At 43.8% G+C, this 19839-nt stretch overlaps 1 protein-coding gene and 1 pseudogene across 2 annotated transcripts; both read right to left on the minus strand.

Moving 5' to 3' along the window:
• Positions 1 to 2761: 2761 nt before the first annotated feature.
• Positions 2762 to 10891, minus strand: LOC135527781 (activity-dependent neuroprotector homeobox protein-like). Of its 2 annotated transcripts, none has more exons than XM_064956340.1 (4): positions 10797 to 10891; positions 7315 to 7431; positions 6910 to 7008; positions 2762 to 6715 (listed from the first exon to the last, which is right to left on the minus strand). In XM_064956340.1, exons 2-4 carry the CDS (start codon positions 7420 to 7422, stop codon positions 3788 to 3790), a joined length of 3135 nt encoding a protein of 1044 aa, XP_064812412.1. In that variant the 5' UTR covers positions 7423 to 7431; positions 10797 to 10891; the 3' UTR covers positions 2762 to 3787. The 2 variants fall into 2 exon arrangements, with proteins under 2 accessions (XP_064812412.1, XP_064812411.1); XM_064956339.1 differs by lacking the exon at positions 10797 to 10891 and adding an exon at positions 10227 to 10641.
• A 714-nt stretch (positions 10892 to 11605) lies between these two features.
• On the minus strand, positions 11606 to 19074 carry LOC135527643 (dolichol-phosphate mannosyltransferase subunit 1-like; annotated as a pseudogene).
• Between the last annotated feature and the right edge of the window lie 765 nt (positions 19075 to 19839).

The raw sequence follows: 19839 nt of genomic DNA on the forward strand, positions 1-19839 counted from the left end.
AAATATATAATTCAGCAAAATACAATGAAATATCATTTTATTTGTCACGTGCTTCGTAAACAACAAGTGTAGACTAACAGTGAAATGCTTACTTACGAGTCCTTTTCCAACAACTCAAGAGTTAAATATAAAAATATATAAAATAGAAATAGTGACACGAGGGATAAATACACACTGAATAATGATTAAAAAGAGTAAAATACCATGGCCATATACAGGCAGAAGAATATAGCATGGCTATTTACAGGGAGTACCAGTTTCAATTTGCAAGTTCAATTTGACATACGAAATGTCAACCAGTAGCGTAGCCTGAAATTCGTTGGTAGGTGGGCCTGCTGAAATTTGGGTGGGCCCCAACATTTTTATAAAACTATTGTTTTGGGAAAACCGCTAACTTCCGGCAATTCTACACATTTTGCTATGGGGCAAAGATAAAAATGTGCAGTTTTATAGCTAATCATGTTATTCTACACATGCCATGCATTTTTTTAAAGCTAATTAAAACTAAAATATAGGTGCTGAGAAACCTCTTTGAATTTTTGAAGCTAATTAAAGCTAAAATATAGGTGTATTGACACTTGTTTGCTAATTGAACAAATTAAGTAGGCAGTGTCAGTGCACATAGCCATTGAAGCCCAGTGACATATGCCTCAATGCAGTCACTCTGGTGGCTTCTTAGAAGTGTCACCTTCAGTTAGTTATTTTTGGACCACCCATCTCATGAAAGTGAAAGTCATTCCAGTTCATCTGAATGTTATTTCAGTGCACTGCTTGCTCAGAATTATACCTGATGGTGTTTGCATGTTTAGATAAAAATACAAATAATGTCCCGTTTTGTAACACTGACAATTAGAGAGCATTAAAACATGATTTAGATGATTTATTTTTTGCTCAATCTGATTGGGATGTCCACATCAACTAATATGAATAATCCTGGAATATTTATGGTTTATCTGGTGTCTTCAAATACTGTGACACATTGACGACAGATGGTATTGTTCCCTTTAATACTCATTGGTGTATTATTTCCATTAAAGCGCTTCACAGTTGGCTATTTCATAGGTCTAAAGCTCCTGCTGAAGATGATGTGCTCCAGTCAATGCCTATGTCCCTGGAGTTTTATATTTTCTTAACAAGATCACAGTTTGGTCAACAAATTGGACAACAGCCACGCCACGATGACACCATTGAACCATTGATATGAAATCACCCTTGCCGAAATAGATGTAACACAGACAGGTAAAAACTCATCCCCAAATACTGTGCTGACTGTTCCGAACCTTTGGTGCTCTTGTTGACGCCATACTTACAGTGTGTTGTGTTTAACACGAAAGACAGTACAGAGACACTCTAACTCCAGGGGGCACCAGTAGGAGCTTCAATTCCTCACTGCCTCACTCCATTCCCCTCCCCCTCTTCTCCCTTTCTTACTTCACTCCCTTCCCTCCTCCCCCTCATCTCCCCTCCCTCCCTCCCTCTCCTTCTCCTCCCTCCCTTTTCTCTTTCGTTCTCCATCTCCCTCCCCTTTCTCTCTCGTTCTCCCATCCCCCTCTTGGTCTCTCTTCCCCCGTCTCCCCCACCCTCTCTTTCCATCTTCCTTTCTCCCATTCCATTCCCTCCTCGCCTTCTCTGCCCCCCCCTCCCCCTTTCTCCCCCCCCCTCCCCCTTTCTCTCCCAGTCTCCCATCTCCCCCACACCCTCTCTTTCCCTCCTCTCCCCGTCTTCCTTTCTCCCATTCTATTCCCTCCTTGCCTCCCTCCCTCGGTCTCCCTTCCCCCTCACCCTCCCTTTCCTCTCTTGTTCTCCCATCCCCCTCTGTCTGCCTTCCCCTGTCTCCCCCACCCTCTCTTTCCTCTGCCAGTCTTCCTTTCTCCCATTACATTCCCTTCTCACCTGCCTGCCTCCCCTTCTGTCCCTTTCCCCCTCCCTCACCTTCCCCCCCAGTCTCCCTCCCTCACCTCCCCCCAGTCTCCCTTCCCCCTCAGTCTGCTTAGCACTCCTGCTGCTCACAACACTGCAGATGAGGCCTTCACATCTCCCAGTCTGCTAGGCCTCTCTTTCAGCCTCCCCCTGCCACTCCCTCCCTCCCCTCATACCAGCATAGCAACACTGAGCAAGCCAGCAAGGGGGAGGATGCGCTCTTGCAGAGGGGCAATTTCCCTCCATCTTATATCATTCTTACCAGGAGGCGAGAGACTATCTATGGTATGAAATATAAGCACAAAACACACATTTGTAGCATAATGAATAACTCGTATATAAAATCATCACTATAAAATAAGCGGAGCCAATATGGAACTGTCATAATTTTGGGGGTTTGGCACCAGATTGATACACACTTGAGCAAATTAGCCTCAACAAAGGGTTAATACAATCCACTAACAAAGAGTTAATGGAATCTACTGTTGATTTCTCATCAACCATCTCAACCTGTAGTGGATCCACTAAGTCCCAGACACCTCATGCTCCAGTCTCACAGAATAGCATAGCTCACAGGGACTAAACTCATGAACCCCTTGTTTTACACACCGAAAACAGTATTTAACATTGTGTAATTTACTGTCAAAATTAACTGTAATAATACCGGACACAATAGGATTTGTACCACCAGTGACCGTTTACAGCTAGCTCATGGGTTACATTTGGGAAAACCTAACTTGAAGTGCTACTTCTTAGGACAAATCATATCTAGTCTCCATTTAAAAAAAAGGGGTGTGTCACAGAGCATAAGACACAGGAAAATAGGTTCGACTAGGAGAAGCACAATGCAACACTTTATTGTTCATAGATGCTCAAGTTAAAAACAAAAACAAATAAAATTGAAGATCACAAATTAAAACACACACACATAAACGTCATATTAATAGCGAATGCTCTCTGTTTCAAAGGCGACAGCAAACGTCTATTCTCGGTGGTAAAATAAGGAACAGGTGAGTGAAGAGAAGAAAGTACAGTCTAGACTACAAAGCACAGGGCTTCAGAGATCAGTCGAAAAGGCCCGTTCACTAACGGGGAGAAGGATATGAGGAACTCTTTCAATAGAACCAAAGATATTACTGCAAATAAAAAAGTATAATCAATCATAGTAAACAAACAGCGAAAAAAAAAAAGCAATCAATTATGTTCATTTAAAATTTGCATTTATATATATATATAGATATATTATTTAGCAAAAACGCTATGGTTTTGTTAAAAAAATAAAAATAACAAAACAGAGAAAATACCAGTCACCAAAGCAACATCTAGCAAACCAATGTAGAACATACACAGCTAGCTTGTACACAGAAAGAAAAGAAAATATAGCAACTTCTCTCCAAACAGATCTAAAAGACTGTACAAATATACACTAGCTATTCCTGCATACCTGCAATGAAAAAAAAAGGGGGGGATTCTCTAGTTTCTCTTAAAAGCTAGTAAATCGTAATAACTCAAGTTATTTGCCACAGTGAAACAAGTACTAATCTGAATTTTCTCGGAAAGTAAATAGAAGGCAAATCATTTCAGGGTTCTCTTACCCCCTGGAGGTAAGATATAAAATGTTCACAAATCTTACATCACTCACAGCTACTTTAGGACTGCAGAGCAGCTTTAATTGGCCTTTTGACATGACTTGTTTAAACATCATTGGATGGCTTGTGGAAGTGAAAAGGAAAGAGGCTCTCCTTCTCACCTCGTCTCCTTCATGACACCATTGACCATTTCTAGCTCTAAAGTTCTGTTGAGGCAGAGCTGTTGGATCAAATGTAACGTCTCTGTGCGCGTCGTGTCATTTGTTTGTGTCAATTGGTCAGACCTGATGCTTGCCGAGTTGGGCCCTAGTTTTTCCACCTCCCGATTGGCCCAGTTTGGCAACAGCTTCCTTCCCTTTAGACTGCCTTTCCAGCAGCGTTGAGCCATATCCATTCTCTACATGACCCTCTTCTTCCTCCACCTCCATGTCCTCTAGGTCTGGGCTGGAGTGGGCCCCTGTCCCTACCACCTCTCCCTCTCTCCCAGCAGCCGTCCTGTCATTACCCATGGAATTCACTTCTACTGCTCCCGTTTCATCCTTCTCATCCTCCTCCTTCTCACCATCATCATCTATTTCGTCCTCATCGCTATCTGAGTCAATAGCTATGGGTTCTGAAAGATACTTAGGCCCCCTCTGTTTTAAGGTGCTTCCGATTGTCTTGTTTTGGTCGCTCTTGGCCCCACAGTTGGGCTGGGTTGTGACCCTGGCCTCACTGCCAGACCCTGTTGAAATACCCAGCTGGAGAGTAGCACCACCGTTAGCCACAGCCCTCTCCTCCATGCGCTGAATGGCCTGCTCAGACCGTCCGATGCACATCCTGGACGTCCGCCTCTCCACTGTCTCTCCACGGTCTCCTTTGCCCTCAAACAAGCACTCAGAGTCGAAGGTCAGTTCGTGGCTGAGCTGGCTGATGTCCTGCATGTTGAAGCCCAGCAACACCTCAGCCTTCTGGGTCTCACAGTCCCGCGTGCATTTCCTCCTGCGGTTGGTGAAGTGGCTGGAGATATCAGACTTCCACAACCACAGACTTGAGGCTAGTTTTTCCACCTCCCTACGCGTTGGGTAGGGCTCGCGGTTGAAGTACTGCGAAAGGAAGGCTTTCCGCGCCTCGTACGACTCATCCTCGTGACCTTTGGGGTCAAGGATCAGGTTGACAGGGTCATCTGGATTCTCTACAAAAGCTGCAGGGCTCTCTGGCTCTCCAGGCGGAAGCTTAAGCCGCTTTGGGTCGTTTGGGTCACAGTTTTCGAAGCCGGCACGTTTGAGGCTAATACCCTGGGCCTGGGAGACCCTGGGGGAGGGCGCAGGCCTGCTGTCCTGCCCGTTCTGGGTCTTTCCCACACCACGGCAGTGGACGAGGTGCAGTGTGATGGTGGAGGCTGTCATGTTGCTTGTGTACACACCCAAGCAGTGGATACATTTGTAGGTGAGTTTTTTCTCCACCGGGTGCACGGTTTGGATAACCTGATGCCTCTCTCTCAGATGGTGTGCCAGTGCATCAGAGATGGGGCCCTTGAGGATGGAGAAGCACAGCGGGCACAGAGTCTTGCCCACGTCTTTCTTGTACGGTACGGCCGCCTGAGGTGCACTCTTGGCAGGCGAGCCATCTTCTGAATCAGAGGGCATCTTTGGGGGTTGGCTGGGCACGGTCCTCTTGCCCGTCTGTGTGGACGACGAGGCACTCTGGGCATGGAGGGCCATGGACTCCTGCGGTGCGTCTCTCATGTTGTAGGTGGTGACAATCAGCTGGACGTTCTTGGGGTTTCCCTGCTGAAGAGTGAGGTCGAAAGTCAGAGGGGAATCGGTGCGCGGCCCCACCGTCTCGTCCGGGTGAGACTGTCGCATGTGCGAAACCATCTTCTCCACGTCGTTGAAGGTGGCGCGGCAGTGCGGGCACGACAGGCCGTGGATCAGCATGTGGTTGAGGAGTGTGTCGCTGGGCAGGTAGCGGTTGCAGTACAGACACTTGCTGGTGAAGTTGTGGATCTTCATGATGTAGTTGGCCACGGCAGGTACTTTTTCCGCCTTGTGCTCCTTCTCAAAGTGCGAGCTGTACACATTCTCAGGGAAGAGCTCGTTGCAGATGGTGCAGATTTTCCACTTCTGTGTGTACGACGTGCCCAGGACAGAGCTACTCCCCTTCCCCTTGGCCGTGACTGAGGCCACCGTGGCGGCAGCAGCCTGGACCCGGGAGTTGAGCGTAGACGAGGAGGAACTCACCACTATGGGGCTCCGCAAACCACCAGTGAGGTTCTGTTTGGCTGCTTGAGAATGCTGGGGCACAGATACCTTTGCGTTGCCAGGCAAAGTGATTCTCACCTGCTGCCCGCCTATAGAGAAGGATTGGGTAGTCCCACTTTTTAACCCAAACGCCCCCTGCTTCAGGTGAACCCCAGACAGGAGTCCCGTTGAGCTCAGGCCTGACTTTGGGATGACAATCCTGCTGAGGTTCTGGGTAGAAACGGAGCGGACCCCCCCCACCGTAGTGGTCACTAGCTGACCTTTAGGTCCTACCCCGATGACAGTCTTATCCCCCGTCTTTGGGGATACCACGATGACAGGTTTGGCGCGAGGTACCACCACGTTTGTGTGACCAATCATGGCGGTCACCTGGTAACCGATTCGCTCGTGGTCCTCAATAACATGCTGCACCAGTGCCTCATAGGTGCGTGGCAAAAAGAGGCAACGCTTGCAGTGGATGGTGTTGCTGTTGGCGTTAGCATTACCGCTGCGGTCTGTGTTCCCTGTGCCCGTGGTGGTACCTGCTGCAGCACCGTTGGGCGTGGCCTTTTCCTCAAGCTTAACCAGGTAGGGCTTGGCCACATGCTGAAAGTGTTCTCGGTAGATGTGTTTGCGCACCACGTTGTAAAGCGGGTCCCTGTAGGTGCACTTCTTGCAGTAGTACACCGCCTGCTCGATACTCTCTCCAGGCCTCTTGCCTAGTTGCATGCCGTCCTTCAGCCCACCCAATGCCCCCTGCATGCCCCCGGGGCCCTGGCGAACCACGTTGTTGGGCATGTGGAACAGCTTGATGTGCGTCTCCAGAGTCTTCTTGTTCCCATTGTAGGTGCAGTAGGGGCAGTTAAGCAGGATGCGGCTCTCGAAGTCCTCACTGTGGACATTGCGGAAGTGACTCTTGTACGCTGAGAAAAATTTGGAGGAAAAAGGGCAGCCGGAACAGCAGAAAGGCTTTGATCTGTAGTCCTGGGAGATGGGGGGAGGGGAGATAAGAGAGTGGTCAGTCGTGTGATGACATTTACTCCATGTAAATACAACGTTATTTATTGAAAATAAACAGACAACAACCCAGTTAAAAGCTTTTAAGAGACAAAAGAGCAACAACGCTAAAATACAAGGTGTTCCAGTGTACCCCTCCAGGCAGGCCGTGAGCCACTCACCTGGGATTTGGTCAGTGAAGGATCCCACACACATACATCATCCCAGGTGGTGTGCTTGATGTAGAACTCGTTATTATCAGGGACATAGTCTTTATAGTCCTAAAGGGGAGAGAAATACACGATTAATCACAATTCATATAGAGTCAATACAAAACGTCAAGTCTGATAGAGATGATTTGCTAGGAGTCGACGACCTATCGTAGTTGCGGACTGGGCTCATTTATTATAACGTCAAACAGACGGGAGAAATTTGAGGCTTCCTAAGTTGATGGCTGAAATATTTCTAGACTGATTAATTAAATGTGTTATTAATGAATGAGCTATTATCTCTTCAGTGTGATAATGTGTATCAAGGGGCATGCTCACACATGGATGACGGAACAGAGCAAACTATGTGCTGCTCACCTCAATGTGGTCTTTACAAAACTCCAGGCCAATGTCTCCCAGAACCCGCTTGACATTTCTCCTGGCTTTCCGTAAGCTGCCCAGGTTGTTGACCGGGAGCTGGAACATTCTGCCCACCTGGAAAAGGGAGGGACACAGGTAGGTGGACAGGGGAGAGCAATAGGTGAGATCAGGGGCGTATTCATTAGACGAGGACCGTAATAAACAGTTGCTAAACGTTTTGCAACGGAAAACATTTACTCCAAACGGAAAACGTTTCGCAATGAAAACAAATTCAGGTAGGTCCCGCCCCCGTTTCATTCTGTTTGCTTCCATTTAGTTCCTAGTGAATACACCCCAGGTCAACATATGAACTGATCATTGTTGTAGAGAGCAGCCTTCAGTAGACCCAAAACAAAAACCCTGGGTGATGGAAACACACTTCCCAAATAACACAGGAGCTAATATCCACTTCAGTGATTTTTACTCTACTGCCCCTATGAAACAATGCCACAAGAATACCTGCTGCCTGCCAGTCACCTTTCATCATAAATCCATCAGTGGTTTACCTCAGCAGCATCACTCAAGTCTATCCTTTATGACCTTACCACTACCACCTTCATACGTCTGTCTGTCTGGGCTGTTTGGTTTGCTATATTCAAGCCAATGATGCACAATGGTAATACTATAGAATTGATTCTCTATTCAGGTCAAAGGTCAGGACAAGATGCTTTAGCAACAAGCAGTACAAGGCCAAACACTCTTCATCCATCCACCCACCCACTGATGCCATTGCTCTTGTTGTGTGTTCCAGAAGATGGAACATTGCTGCTGAGCTGAATGTTGTCTGGCTGCCCGACTACCTTGCTGGCTGAATGTTGTCTGGCTGCCTGACTACCTTGCTGGCTGAATGTTGTCTGGCTGCCTGACTACCTTGCTGGCTGAATGTTGTCTGGCTGCCCGACTACCTTGCTGGCTGAATGTTGTCTGGCTGCCTGACTACCTTGCTGGCTGAATGTTGTCTGGCTGCCTGACTACCTTGCTGGCTGAATGTTGTCTGGCTGCCCGACTACCTTGCTGGCTGAATGTTGTCTGGCTGCCTGACTACCTTGCTGGCTGAATGTTGTCTGGCTGCCCGACTACCTTGCTGGCTGAATGTTGTCTGGCTGCCTGACTACCTTGCTGGCTGAATGTTGTCTGGCTGCCTGACTACCTTGCTGGCTGAATGTTGTCTGGCTGCCTGACTACCTTGCTGGCTGAATGTTGTCTGGCTGCCTGACTACCTTGCTGAGCTGAATGTTGTCTGGCTGCCCGACTACATTGCTGGCTGGGCTTACTCCTGCCGATGCTTTCTCCCATGGCTTGTAGATGGCGCTAGAGGACAGCTCTGCCTCCATTATGTAAGGCCTCCATTGCTCTGCCTACCCCCTTTTCTGCGATCACGGAATGGCGCCTCCTATTGAGTCAGCAGCAAAACCCAACATCTACAATGTGTCTACAGGGGAGTGGGGGCTGGGTGGGTAGCCGGCAGAGAATAGCCACTCAACAGCTGACGAGAGGAAGATAGTAGTAGTCTATATTTTACTCATAAACCTTATGTCCTATCAAATATACAACGGAGCTCTGTCTGTCCGAAGAATCAATGATGCCATTTGCTCTGGTCACCTCTGATCCTCCAAACTCACATTGCTCACAAAAAAAAAAAAAAAAAGTTGATTGTATCAGTCATATCCTGTCAGCAAAGGGTCATCTATGACCATAAACACCACATAAAGAGAGTTGGCATTGAAGTAGAACACCTAGCATAAATGACCAAAAGGTTCAATCGAGTTCACCACCAGTCTTCATCCTGATTGCCCTCACACAGGGACCATGTGAACAGAGGGTTGAATCAATAGAGTATTCAACTAACCTCCAAGACAATGTTGACACCGTACATTAAAAAAAAGCTGGAACATTAAATCACATAGCAATTGTGATAGTTGCGTGACGTGAATAAAGGAGGCGGGACACTACTTTCTCATACGACATCACGACAGTCAAAATCAAACCTGCGATGTGCGGATAATAACCCCGTGTCACCTAGTCTCTCTCTCAAGTTGCTGAATGAATCTGGTAACGTTACCAGACTTGATTATAAATCCCGGTTCACTTTTTTAAAAATAATGTTAGAAAAATACGGTTACATTTGATAAGAGAAGGGACCTAATATAGGTCAATGTGACTAGTAATAACTAAGCGAGTAGGGGAGGTTATTCACGAGCTATCTCCATCTCCCCTCCTATTGATGTGGTTATGGCTTTGATTGAAGTCAAAGACTTATATTGTTTAATGTCTACATCTGGTTGACCAACGAGAGAGGATACACATAGATCTAACACGATTACGACATGCATCTTTCCATCGTGGTTTTACGCCAAAATAACAACTGATCTGGTATTATTCTCCACTCACGTTAGACTCGATAGGTGATAGTAGCTTGCTAGCAGTAGCTAGTGTAGTAGTGAGCCGCCACAAAGGGAAGCGCACGTAGAAACACCGCGAACTAGCAGCTGCTAACCGACTATTAGAAAAAGCTCTTCGGTCGGTGCTGATTCTGAGCGCCACTCAGTGCCCAAGTTTAGCGAGCCAAAAGCGGTGTCATGTTCACCGACAACTTATGATATACGCTATCATAATTGTATTTTTTATTTATGGATTGTACCTTTCATTGAACTATTATATCATTATACTCCACGTTGTTTCATTTGTTATCCTCAAGTATCAACACATGTTATGTTAAGATATATATATATATATATAACATTTCTCTTCTTCCCCGACCGTAACTATGAACGAACAACGCATCATCATAACGTTACCGTGGCTAAACCCAGTTAGCTGTGTGTCCTAACTAGCTTGGTTATCAGAAAAGCGGAGTATGATGTGTTTACCTGGTCTCAAATCTGGTGCTCTCTTGTAGTAAATTATATCACTTCAAGAGAAACAGGGAGACGATGCGTTAGGCACGTTCACTCCTATTGCTCCAAATACGCAGCCGGGGTTAACCGCCTTGCCGTCTTCTCTCCAAGCGGTCACACCACACCGAGAGAGGGAGCTCGACTCCTCTCACTACTGTCCGACATACACTATCCTTCTCGGTTACCGGGTATGGAGTGCCATTGAAACTAATTTAGTTAGCTAGATAAAACACACAGAACGCCCATTGTAGAGACATATAGTGTGGCTGGCGTTGTAGTAAATATTACAAGGAACCCCTCGTCCAAGAATGTGTTAACTCTGTGACTGTTCACTGATAACGCACTCCCGTCTCTTCCTATAGAGACAATACACCCCAAGCAGCCTGGAAACTGCCCTATCCAAAATGGCGCAATTGAAAGGGCGGAAGTGACATAGGGTGTTTGATTAGCATTTTTTTTTTTAACTCATTGTGATATCCATATGAGTCGAGCCTTAAACAACTCAATTCGTGTGTTGAATCAATTAGCTTTATATGCTCTAACCTTTGAAGACAGGCCTCAGATGCTGTCCTAGGTCGTTCTTCAACTTCTGTCAGGGGTCGGTAGTTTCTATGCCTGAGGGACTGGGGTAAACAAGCTCGAGCTGCATTTGCTAGATTTAACCAACAGCTGGCGCACTCTAGTTTTGCATGGCATAAACGCATGCGTTATAGGACTAGATCTGGCTTCCTACATTGCAGAGGGTCGGATGTATACAGTGCCTCAGTACTCAGTGCCTTTGCCCAACGTCAGAGTGCAATGAGAACAGTAGGTGGCGCTGTTCTATGATACGTTCCCATTACACTAAACTCACCGGGACTACTTTCCTGAGTCTGGGGTATTTCCCAAACCTGAGTGCAAATTGTTCTCTGCCCATCTTACCATGGGCCTCTGGGAGATTGGGGTGGTGGAGGGATGGAGGCACCATATCATGTGAATACTGGATTTAAATTAATGGGTGATTAGTTATTGTCTCCTTCAATGTCTCATCTTTTTAATGTTTAAGGATTATATCTTCCAAGGCAGCAAAGGCCAGGCCCATTGAAGGCCACTTCTCCCCATTGCACCACGTTCTGGGCATTACATTCCAAACTAATATCATCCTTTCAATGTTGAAACATGCAGGAGCCTAATCATCCTGTTATATTGTGTTTGATTTGCATGTTACATCTTTTGTGAGAACTTCAGATCACTGGGTAGAGAAAGAAAATACTGTCACACTCACTGTTGTTAGTGTAGGAAACCAGATTAACACAGTGCAGGTTAAACAATGCGGCCAATTAGCACACGAACAATGTGTTTGTGTTTGTTTCTGCCTATGCACATTTGACAGTTTACATAGATTCCAATTAAGTAAAGAGCCATGCAGCAACCAATTCAAAATAATAGGAAATAAGGTAAATTATTTATTACCATTGATTTTTTTTTTTTTTTTTACAACAATGACAGGTCTCTCAGTTTAGGGTGAATACAAATCTTTGAAAAATGTGAAAATAAGTTAATCTATAAATATACATAAGGATCTTGTGACTGTATTCATCTGGAATTATGCTTCAAATCTGTCTGTTTAGAGCACAGGAGGTCGGTGGCACCTTAACTAGGGAGGATGGGCTCGTGGTCATCTCTGGAGGGGAATAGGAGGAATGGTATTAAATACATCAAAACACGTTCTAGCCATTATTGTACGCTGTCCTCCCCTCAACAGCCTCCACGGGTTTGGAGATACATCTAGACTCTAGGGAGGGGAGATTAATTATTCTAATGAATTACCATCTGTGCTTTTCTTGTCAATAATCAACGATTTATAAAAAAGGGCATAGTCTGTCATTTTCCATTTTGATGTTGGCGAATTACTGCACTAAACGCCCTGACTTAATGACAACAACAAAAAACATCATATAAGCAGTGTTGCTGAGTCCAAAGCTGTTTTTTATTTTACCTTTATTTAACTAAGCAAGTCAGTTAAGAACAAATTCTTATTTTCAATGATGGCCTAGGAACAGTGGGTTAACTGCCTGTTCAGGGTCAGAATGACAGATTTGTACCTTGTCAGCTCAGCGGTTTGAACTTGCAACCTTGTGGTTACTAGTCCAACGCTCTAACCACTAGGCTACCCTGCCGCCCCGAGGGTGATCATCATAAATCATGTTGTCGCAAAGAGAGTAAGCAGTCCTTTCAGGAACGATACTATTTCATTTCCTCCCAGTTGACTCCCCATAAACACGATCCACAAACGAAATCGGAACCTGTTTGGAAGACAGGGAAAAAACAACTAGTTTTAACTTACATACAACCTATTGACATGACAAGCGTTCAAAATGGTACAACGACACAAAACACACAAAGGGTTGAAAGGCCACACCTCTCCAACAGTGTAGTTCCCCTGTCTCGCACGGACAATCATCTCCATCTGAAAGACGTAGCCTTTGGACACACACCGCTCCACCAGACTCTCCAGTACTTCCTCCTTGTAGAGCCTGATGTCATCATGCATTAGAACAAACACAGCGTGAGATAACACCCACTACGTTGCTGACGAATTAAAACCTCTCATCTCCAAAACATTCACTTTTCAGGAAATAGAAACGAAAAAAAAAAACTGCCATATTTTCCCATTAGCAAACATATAATTACGAAACTTCAGAAGTTATTTTGAATTCATTTTATTGGTCCTGTTTAGAGAACTGCTTTCAATACATGTTCAATATTTGTATTTTATTTATTGACATAAATGGAGTTACAAGGATTTCATCCGACAATAGTTCCCAGATAGAGGCTGATATACCGGTATGCAGGTGTGATAACTGTACCTGCTGTTCTTCAAACTTATTTACATTTTTCCACTTACCTGAAGCTGCCAGTCAAGTCTGATGCCCCAGGTCCCAGCAGCACCTGTGTGACATAGTTAGCTCCCCGACTGGAAGAGAGATAGGAAGGGAAGGACAGAAAGATATGAGAAAAATTGAATACTTAATTAAACTCTCATGAGAGTAAGGTGCTTGATTTAGGTGCTTGATTTAGGTGCTAGCACAAGCAGGAGAAATGGGGCGACAGGGTAGCCTAGTGGTTAGAGCGTTGGACGAGTAACCGGAAGGTTGCAAGTTCAAAACCCCAAGCTGACAAGGTACAAATCTGTCGTTCTGCCCCTGGCAGTTAACCCGCTGTTCCTAGGCCGCCATTGAACATAAGAATTTGTTCTTAACTGACTTGCCTAGTAAATAAAGGTCAAATGAAATAAAATGCCAGCCAACAGTCTTAATGTAACAGAAGTGAGCGTGTGCCACTGCAGTTACCTGATGAGCTTCCTGCGCAGGTCCCAACCGTATATGCCACCATCTCCTCTGTACCGTGTGCCTGACACCAGGTCATACCCGCCTTCTCTGTTTCCTTGGAGACAAACACATTCTGCTATTTGGCAACTGACAATCATGTGGTAGAGATGCAGCGTATTAGTGAATGTGAGCATTTAAGAAAAATACACAATTATTTTAAATAGATTACTTACTCTACGAATTCTGGAATAAATTTAGGCTGCAAACAAAAGATAAAACGGATGTATTTTAGCATGGATGAATTCAAAGGATTTCAAAGACCATCCATCTATGAAGCATTCGTATACAAATAGGCCTATTCAACCAAGCAAGTTTTATAACACCACAAGTTACCTCCTGAATAGTAAAATGAACTAAATATAGTATTGGACTAAAACATATTGAATGTACAGGGTCCATAGCCACTATCCCACCCTGTTCGTCTGCTATTGTATTGTCCCCGCCAGATATACAGAAGATCCACTCACATGATGGGAGAGGTCTGCATCCATTATGAAAACATAGTTCCCAGTAGCATGTTTAATGCCATGATGTAGGCAGTACCTGAATGAAGAATCAAATGACATTATCAGACGTGTGTGTCTGAGATTTTGTGCTAAAATACAGATGCAACACTGTGTTCACTTTGATGAATGAGGATGTGACACTTGCCTAACCCTAGTTTCTGTGCTCTAGGTCGAAGGAGCTGAGGGGAAAAAAAACAGAACGAATGTGTATTGTCAGCAGGTATGTGAATGTCAAATTACAACTACTAATATATATTTCCAATCACTTACTATCTTGTCCTCTCCGTATATCTTCTGCAGTTGTTCTGCCACTTCAAGTGTCCCATCCGGACTTCCATCATCAATTACAATGATCTCCTAGTTATATCCACTGTAAATAACAAGCAAACAGATGTTTCAACTCAGCACACAAATAAAATGCTAATCTGCCAACTGATTAAAACAGGGACTTTACAATTAACTCTAGCATTGTTCCAGTTATATCTTCAGTCAAAATGTCTTACAAACGTGCAAGATCTGTTCAAATTGAGTTAATTAACTTACAAGAATTAACGTTACTCTTTTAAAAAGGCACAACATGTAAAATGTGATTGCAGTCTGTGTCTATGGCGTACAATGTTTCATGTTTAAATAATTCCTTTTGTTATGAAGAGGTAAGGCATTTGTAATAAGCTCATTAAGGTATTTTTAGTCATATTGTATAGGAAAATAAAGGAAAAAAACAGGTTGTATTTCATAAAATTATATTACAAATGACCGGCTGAAAATCTCAGCAGCAGATTGTAAGTAAGCCATTGGCTGTCACCTCGCGAGTCTGATTTTTAGTGACAGCTCATCTCCGATTCTGGGCTACAGATCTTGTCATTCACTCTGGGCTACAGCTAGTGTAGCTCATGACTTGAAACGACTACTAACCTTTCACCGAAGTATTTCACCAGTAGCCACACAATAAGAGGTAGATTCTCACGTTCATTGTAAGTTGGCAACAACACCGAATATTTATCACCATTTCCCCGGCTCTGATGTGAACCTTTTCGGCTTGCCATGTTGGAATGTTGATCCGGATGCGTGTGCTCTCAGAAATATCCACCCCTGCAACAAATTCTTAAAATAATTTGTTCCTAGCAATATAGCTACCACTAGGTGGCGATCTTGCAACAAAGAATACGTCTCTTGATTTTAGATATTGGATAATACTGATCATACATACACAACTGCCAATGTTATTCCCCGGTAACAGTATCCTATTTAATAGTACTGTCTTGCAATAACTACATAATATAATCATCATCTCATTGAAGTAAAAACTTGCCCACTGTTTGGGGATTAGGAAAGTTAGAACCAGTGCACTTTTATAGGCATGGTTGTGTTACTCTTCATTGTCATCCTACTGTAGAAACATGAATACTATTTATGTAAAAGACAGTCTCATGGTTAAATGCTGCGCATGCATACACAAAGAGTGCATGAAAACATAAAACATGGATCATAATTAATAGACATGCAAACATTTTCAGGGTGAATTTGGGAACATCAGTTAACTACTACAAATACTTTAACAAAATATCCACTAGCTTCCATTAAAATGTTGTCTTATACAATATGTTAGAAATTTTGTTGACACACTTGGTTGACTTATTCAAATACGTACAAATGTACATTTCATCTTTTTTTTATGTAAGAGAAAGCACTTGAAATGTTTGTGTTACATGAGAAGAGGAAGAGGTGAAGAGCAGGCACCAGGTCAACTTCCTTTTCCCCTTTATGTTGGAGCATGTGTCTCTGAGTCACCGACTAGCTCCAACGCACCAAATACGCTCTATTGTGGTGCTTCGTCAGCCCGTCTTTCCATCAGGTTCAATGGCATAAGTGCTTAAAATTGGAGATGATAGGAGATGGACCCCAATGTCACAAGAAAATCCATCTTTCAAGTGTGCTCAAGGCTGATATATAAAACATATGGGTCCTCTGTAAAATTAGATGCAGATGAAAGCATGAACCGATAAGAGACACCAGGTAGCCTAGTGGTTAGAGTGTTGGGTCAGTAACTGAAAGTTTGCTGGATCAAATCCCTGAGCTGACAAGGTAAAAATCTGTCTTCCTGCCCCTGAGCAAGGCAGTTAACCCACTGTCCCCCAGGTGCTGAAGATGTGGATGTTAATAATTAAGGAATTAGAGTTGAAGGCATTCAGTTGTACAGGTATCTTGGTTTCCCCCCTTTCACCAAACACAATTTTTAAATAGTAAAATCAATTGGATGTGGAAATGTTATGATCATAGCTTGTCACATGGTACTGAATATGGCTGTTGTACCTGCTTGTGGTTGAGCACCTCTATGACAGCCGGTGCTGGGGACCGATCTCTCGTCTGTCCGACAGCTCCTGCGATGCCTGGAGGTCCCGTCTGGCCATCCTCTCGACCTAGGAGACCTTCACAAACACAATCATAAATGGTCAGTAAGCAGCAATTAACCTTTTTGAATATTTTTATTTAAATGTTTTCCTCTAGGCTGCGATTAACACAGGCAAACCAATTCTGATATTTTGCGATTAATTTGTCTATTGACCAATCAGATTAGATATTTTGCGAATAACTGGGTAAAAGATCAGAATTGGCTTCCTGTGTAAACGCAGCCATAGAAAGACAGGTGCTGAAGGTACCTGCAAATCCTTTGATCCCCTGGTGTCCCTGGACATTGGTCCCTAAGCGTTTTTTCCCCCCCAGGGGCACCTCTTCACCTTGAGGAAAGAAGAACCCACTGATGAAAGACACTCTGATCGCCTAGAAGTGGTCTGACCAGGACTGACAATGTATCACCACCACTGCTAATTAGTGCTGAGCAATTAGTGCTTTTTGAGGTCAGTTCGGCATTGGTTCGATTATTAAAAAATATTACGTTTTCGATTTTCAAAAAAATTGACATTATGTGCACTATGCTTTATGTTGGTTGAATGTTGTAACAACACAGAAAAAAAACATTAATAAAAGTCCCATAATGGTAGTGACTTCCCATTACTGCTTATCACTTATCGCTAAACATAATTTATTCACATTACTTTACTTTAATAAAATATTTGTTTTATTCAATGACTTTCATTCCAAGTCATCATCTCATCTTTATAGAGCTGCTGCCTATGCTGTCTGACAAAATCACTATTTTAGTAGTTCTTCAAGGTAAATAAGGCATACGTTTATGACTGCTGAATACAAACTATCAATCTCTAAGATCCTATATTTTCAGGTAGAGATACACCCAACAGTAACTGCTTTCAATTCAATCCATTTTGCACGTTCTCTCTTCTCTCTATCAACGAGGTCTCTGTGTCTGCTCCACACAGACTGAACAAGCTGGTGCGCAATCATGGTCATTGTACACTGAAAAAAATAAACGCAACATGTAAAGTAAAGTTGGTCCTATGTTTCATGACCTGAAATAAAAAATCCCAGAAATTGTCCATATGCACAAAAATCTTGTTTCTTTCAAATTTTGTGCACAAATCTGTTTACTTCCCTGTTGAGAATTTCTCCTTTGCCAAGAGAATCCATCCACCTGACTGGTGTGGCATATCAAGAAGCCGATTAAACAGTATGACCATTACACAGGTGCACCTTGTGCTGGGGACAATAAAAGGCCACTCTAAAATGTGCAGTTTTGTCACACAGCACAATGACACAGTTGTCTAAGGTTTTGAGGGAGCATGCAATTGGCATGCTGACTGCAGGAATGTCCACCAGAGCTGTTGTCAGAGAATTAAATGTTAATTTATCTATCATAAGCTGCCTCCAATGTTATTTCAAAGAATTTGGCAGTACGTCCAACTGGCCTCACAACAGCAGACCACATGTAACCACACCAGACCAGACCAGGGCCTCCACATCTGGCGTATTCACCTGCGTATTCACCTGCGTATTCACCTGAGACCAGCTACTCAGACAGCTGATTTTTTTTATTTAACAAGGCAAGTCAATAACAAATTCTTATTTTCAATGCCCAGGAACAGTGGGTTAACTGCATGTTCAGGGTGCTTTGTATTCAGGGGCTGAACAACAGATTTGTACCTTGTCAGCTTGGGGGTTTGAACTTGCAACCTTCTGGTTACTAGTCCAACACTCTAACCACTAGGCTACCCTGCCGCCCTGGCAGGAATATTTACTGTCTGTAATAAAGCTCTTTTGTACGGAAAAACCAATTCTGACTGGCTGGGCCTGGCTCCCCAGTCGGTGGGCGTGTTTTCCTATACCTCCCAGGCCCACACATGGCTGTGCACCTGTCCATTCATGTCAAATCCATAAAATAGGACCCTAATGAATATATTTAAATTGACTGATTTTCTTTTATGAACTGTAACACAGTCAAATCGTAGAAATTGTTGCATGTCGCGTTTATATTTCTGTTCAGTGTACATAACCATGGGAATGCTTGTGCTGTGAATGTATAATGATACGTACTGTGCACCAGTTGCTCACAGGCCTGTGTGACGAGCTGGAAGATCATTGCCACGGACTGAGGCTCTCCCTAAAACACAGAGCATGTCTGTCAATCAATGGGTCAACAAGAGTGCACTGGCCATCTGAAAGTCGGACGTTACAGGAACGTGTAAGATAAAACTTCCCTTCTCTCCTCTCTCACCTTAATTCTCAGAAAGACCCTGTCAATCAAAAGGCAAACTACGATCAACTACTATCACTAGATGACGAGGTAGCATTGTGAACACCAAACTTCTGTGGTGGGCTGATTGTTGTTGCTCTGTTTATCCCTCAGTACTTTACCCCCCACCCCACCCACCACACCACCCCCACCCACAGCTCCTGGGTGTCCTGGCATACCCTGAAACAGATGGGTGTACGGTATGGATGGATGGATGAGGGGAGGAGGAATAGAGAGAGTGATCACTAGAGATCATCCATTCTTACTCTAGGTCCAGTCATCACTGGTCTGCCCATGTTCCCCTCAACTCCCCTGAAAAATATCAGGAAAAGATCAAAGTCAGGGTCACAGGTCAGAGCCGTTTCAGAATGATCCAAATACATTAGAGGAGTTACACAAACACAATACATGGTCTGCTGAACACTAGCCACTGTGGTGATGAAGAACAATGAACTATAATTACAAATCACAGCATAGTTAATCAAATCATTATAAATAAGAATTAGTTCTTAACTGACTTGTCTTGTTAAATAAAGGTCAAATAACAATAACATACAATTCTCTCCCCTGGAGGTCCCTGTTTAGACACAGAACAGACAGAGAGGTCATACGTGATCTACAATGTTGTAATTGCATAATTATACAGCAGAGATCTGCAATATGCTGACATGTTAGATACGTTCATTACAATTGATCACAATAAAAATGTAAAAAATTCAAAGGGCAAACATGATAAATGAATTCAAAATAAATGTAGAACTTTTTAAACACAGGGGAACAATAAGGAAGCTCTAAATAAAGAAGAATTTCAGTTCAACCCACTGCTTTTCTCTGAACTGTATATATCCCAGAGGGCCACCATTTCGCCTTCTTTTTCCTGAAGGGCCCATCACAACCTGAGAAAAACAGTAGTGGTAAACAGAGGTTAAAATATAGGGAAACCTGTCACAATCACGTTCTGACAAGCTTGAACTGTACTGGAGGTAAAATACAGCTGAGCTATGTAGCAACTGTCGACTATGTAGCTACTGTCGACTATGTAGCTACTGTCGACTATGTAG

This window comes from Oncorhynchus masou, chromosome 33, assembly GCF_036934945.1.
Source record: "Oncorhynchus masou masou isolate Uvic2021 chromosome 33, UVic_Omas_1.1, whole genome shotgun sequence".
NCBI classification, from domain to species: domain Eukaryota; kingdom Metazoa; phylum Chordata; class Actinopteri; order Salmoniformes; family Salmonidae; genus Oncorhynchus; species Oncorhynchus masou.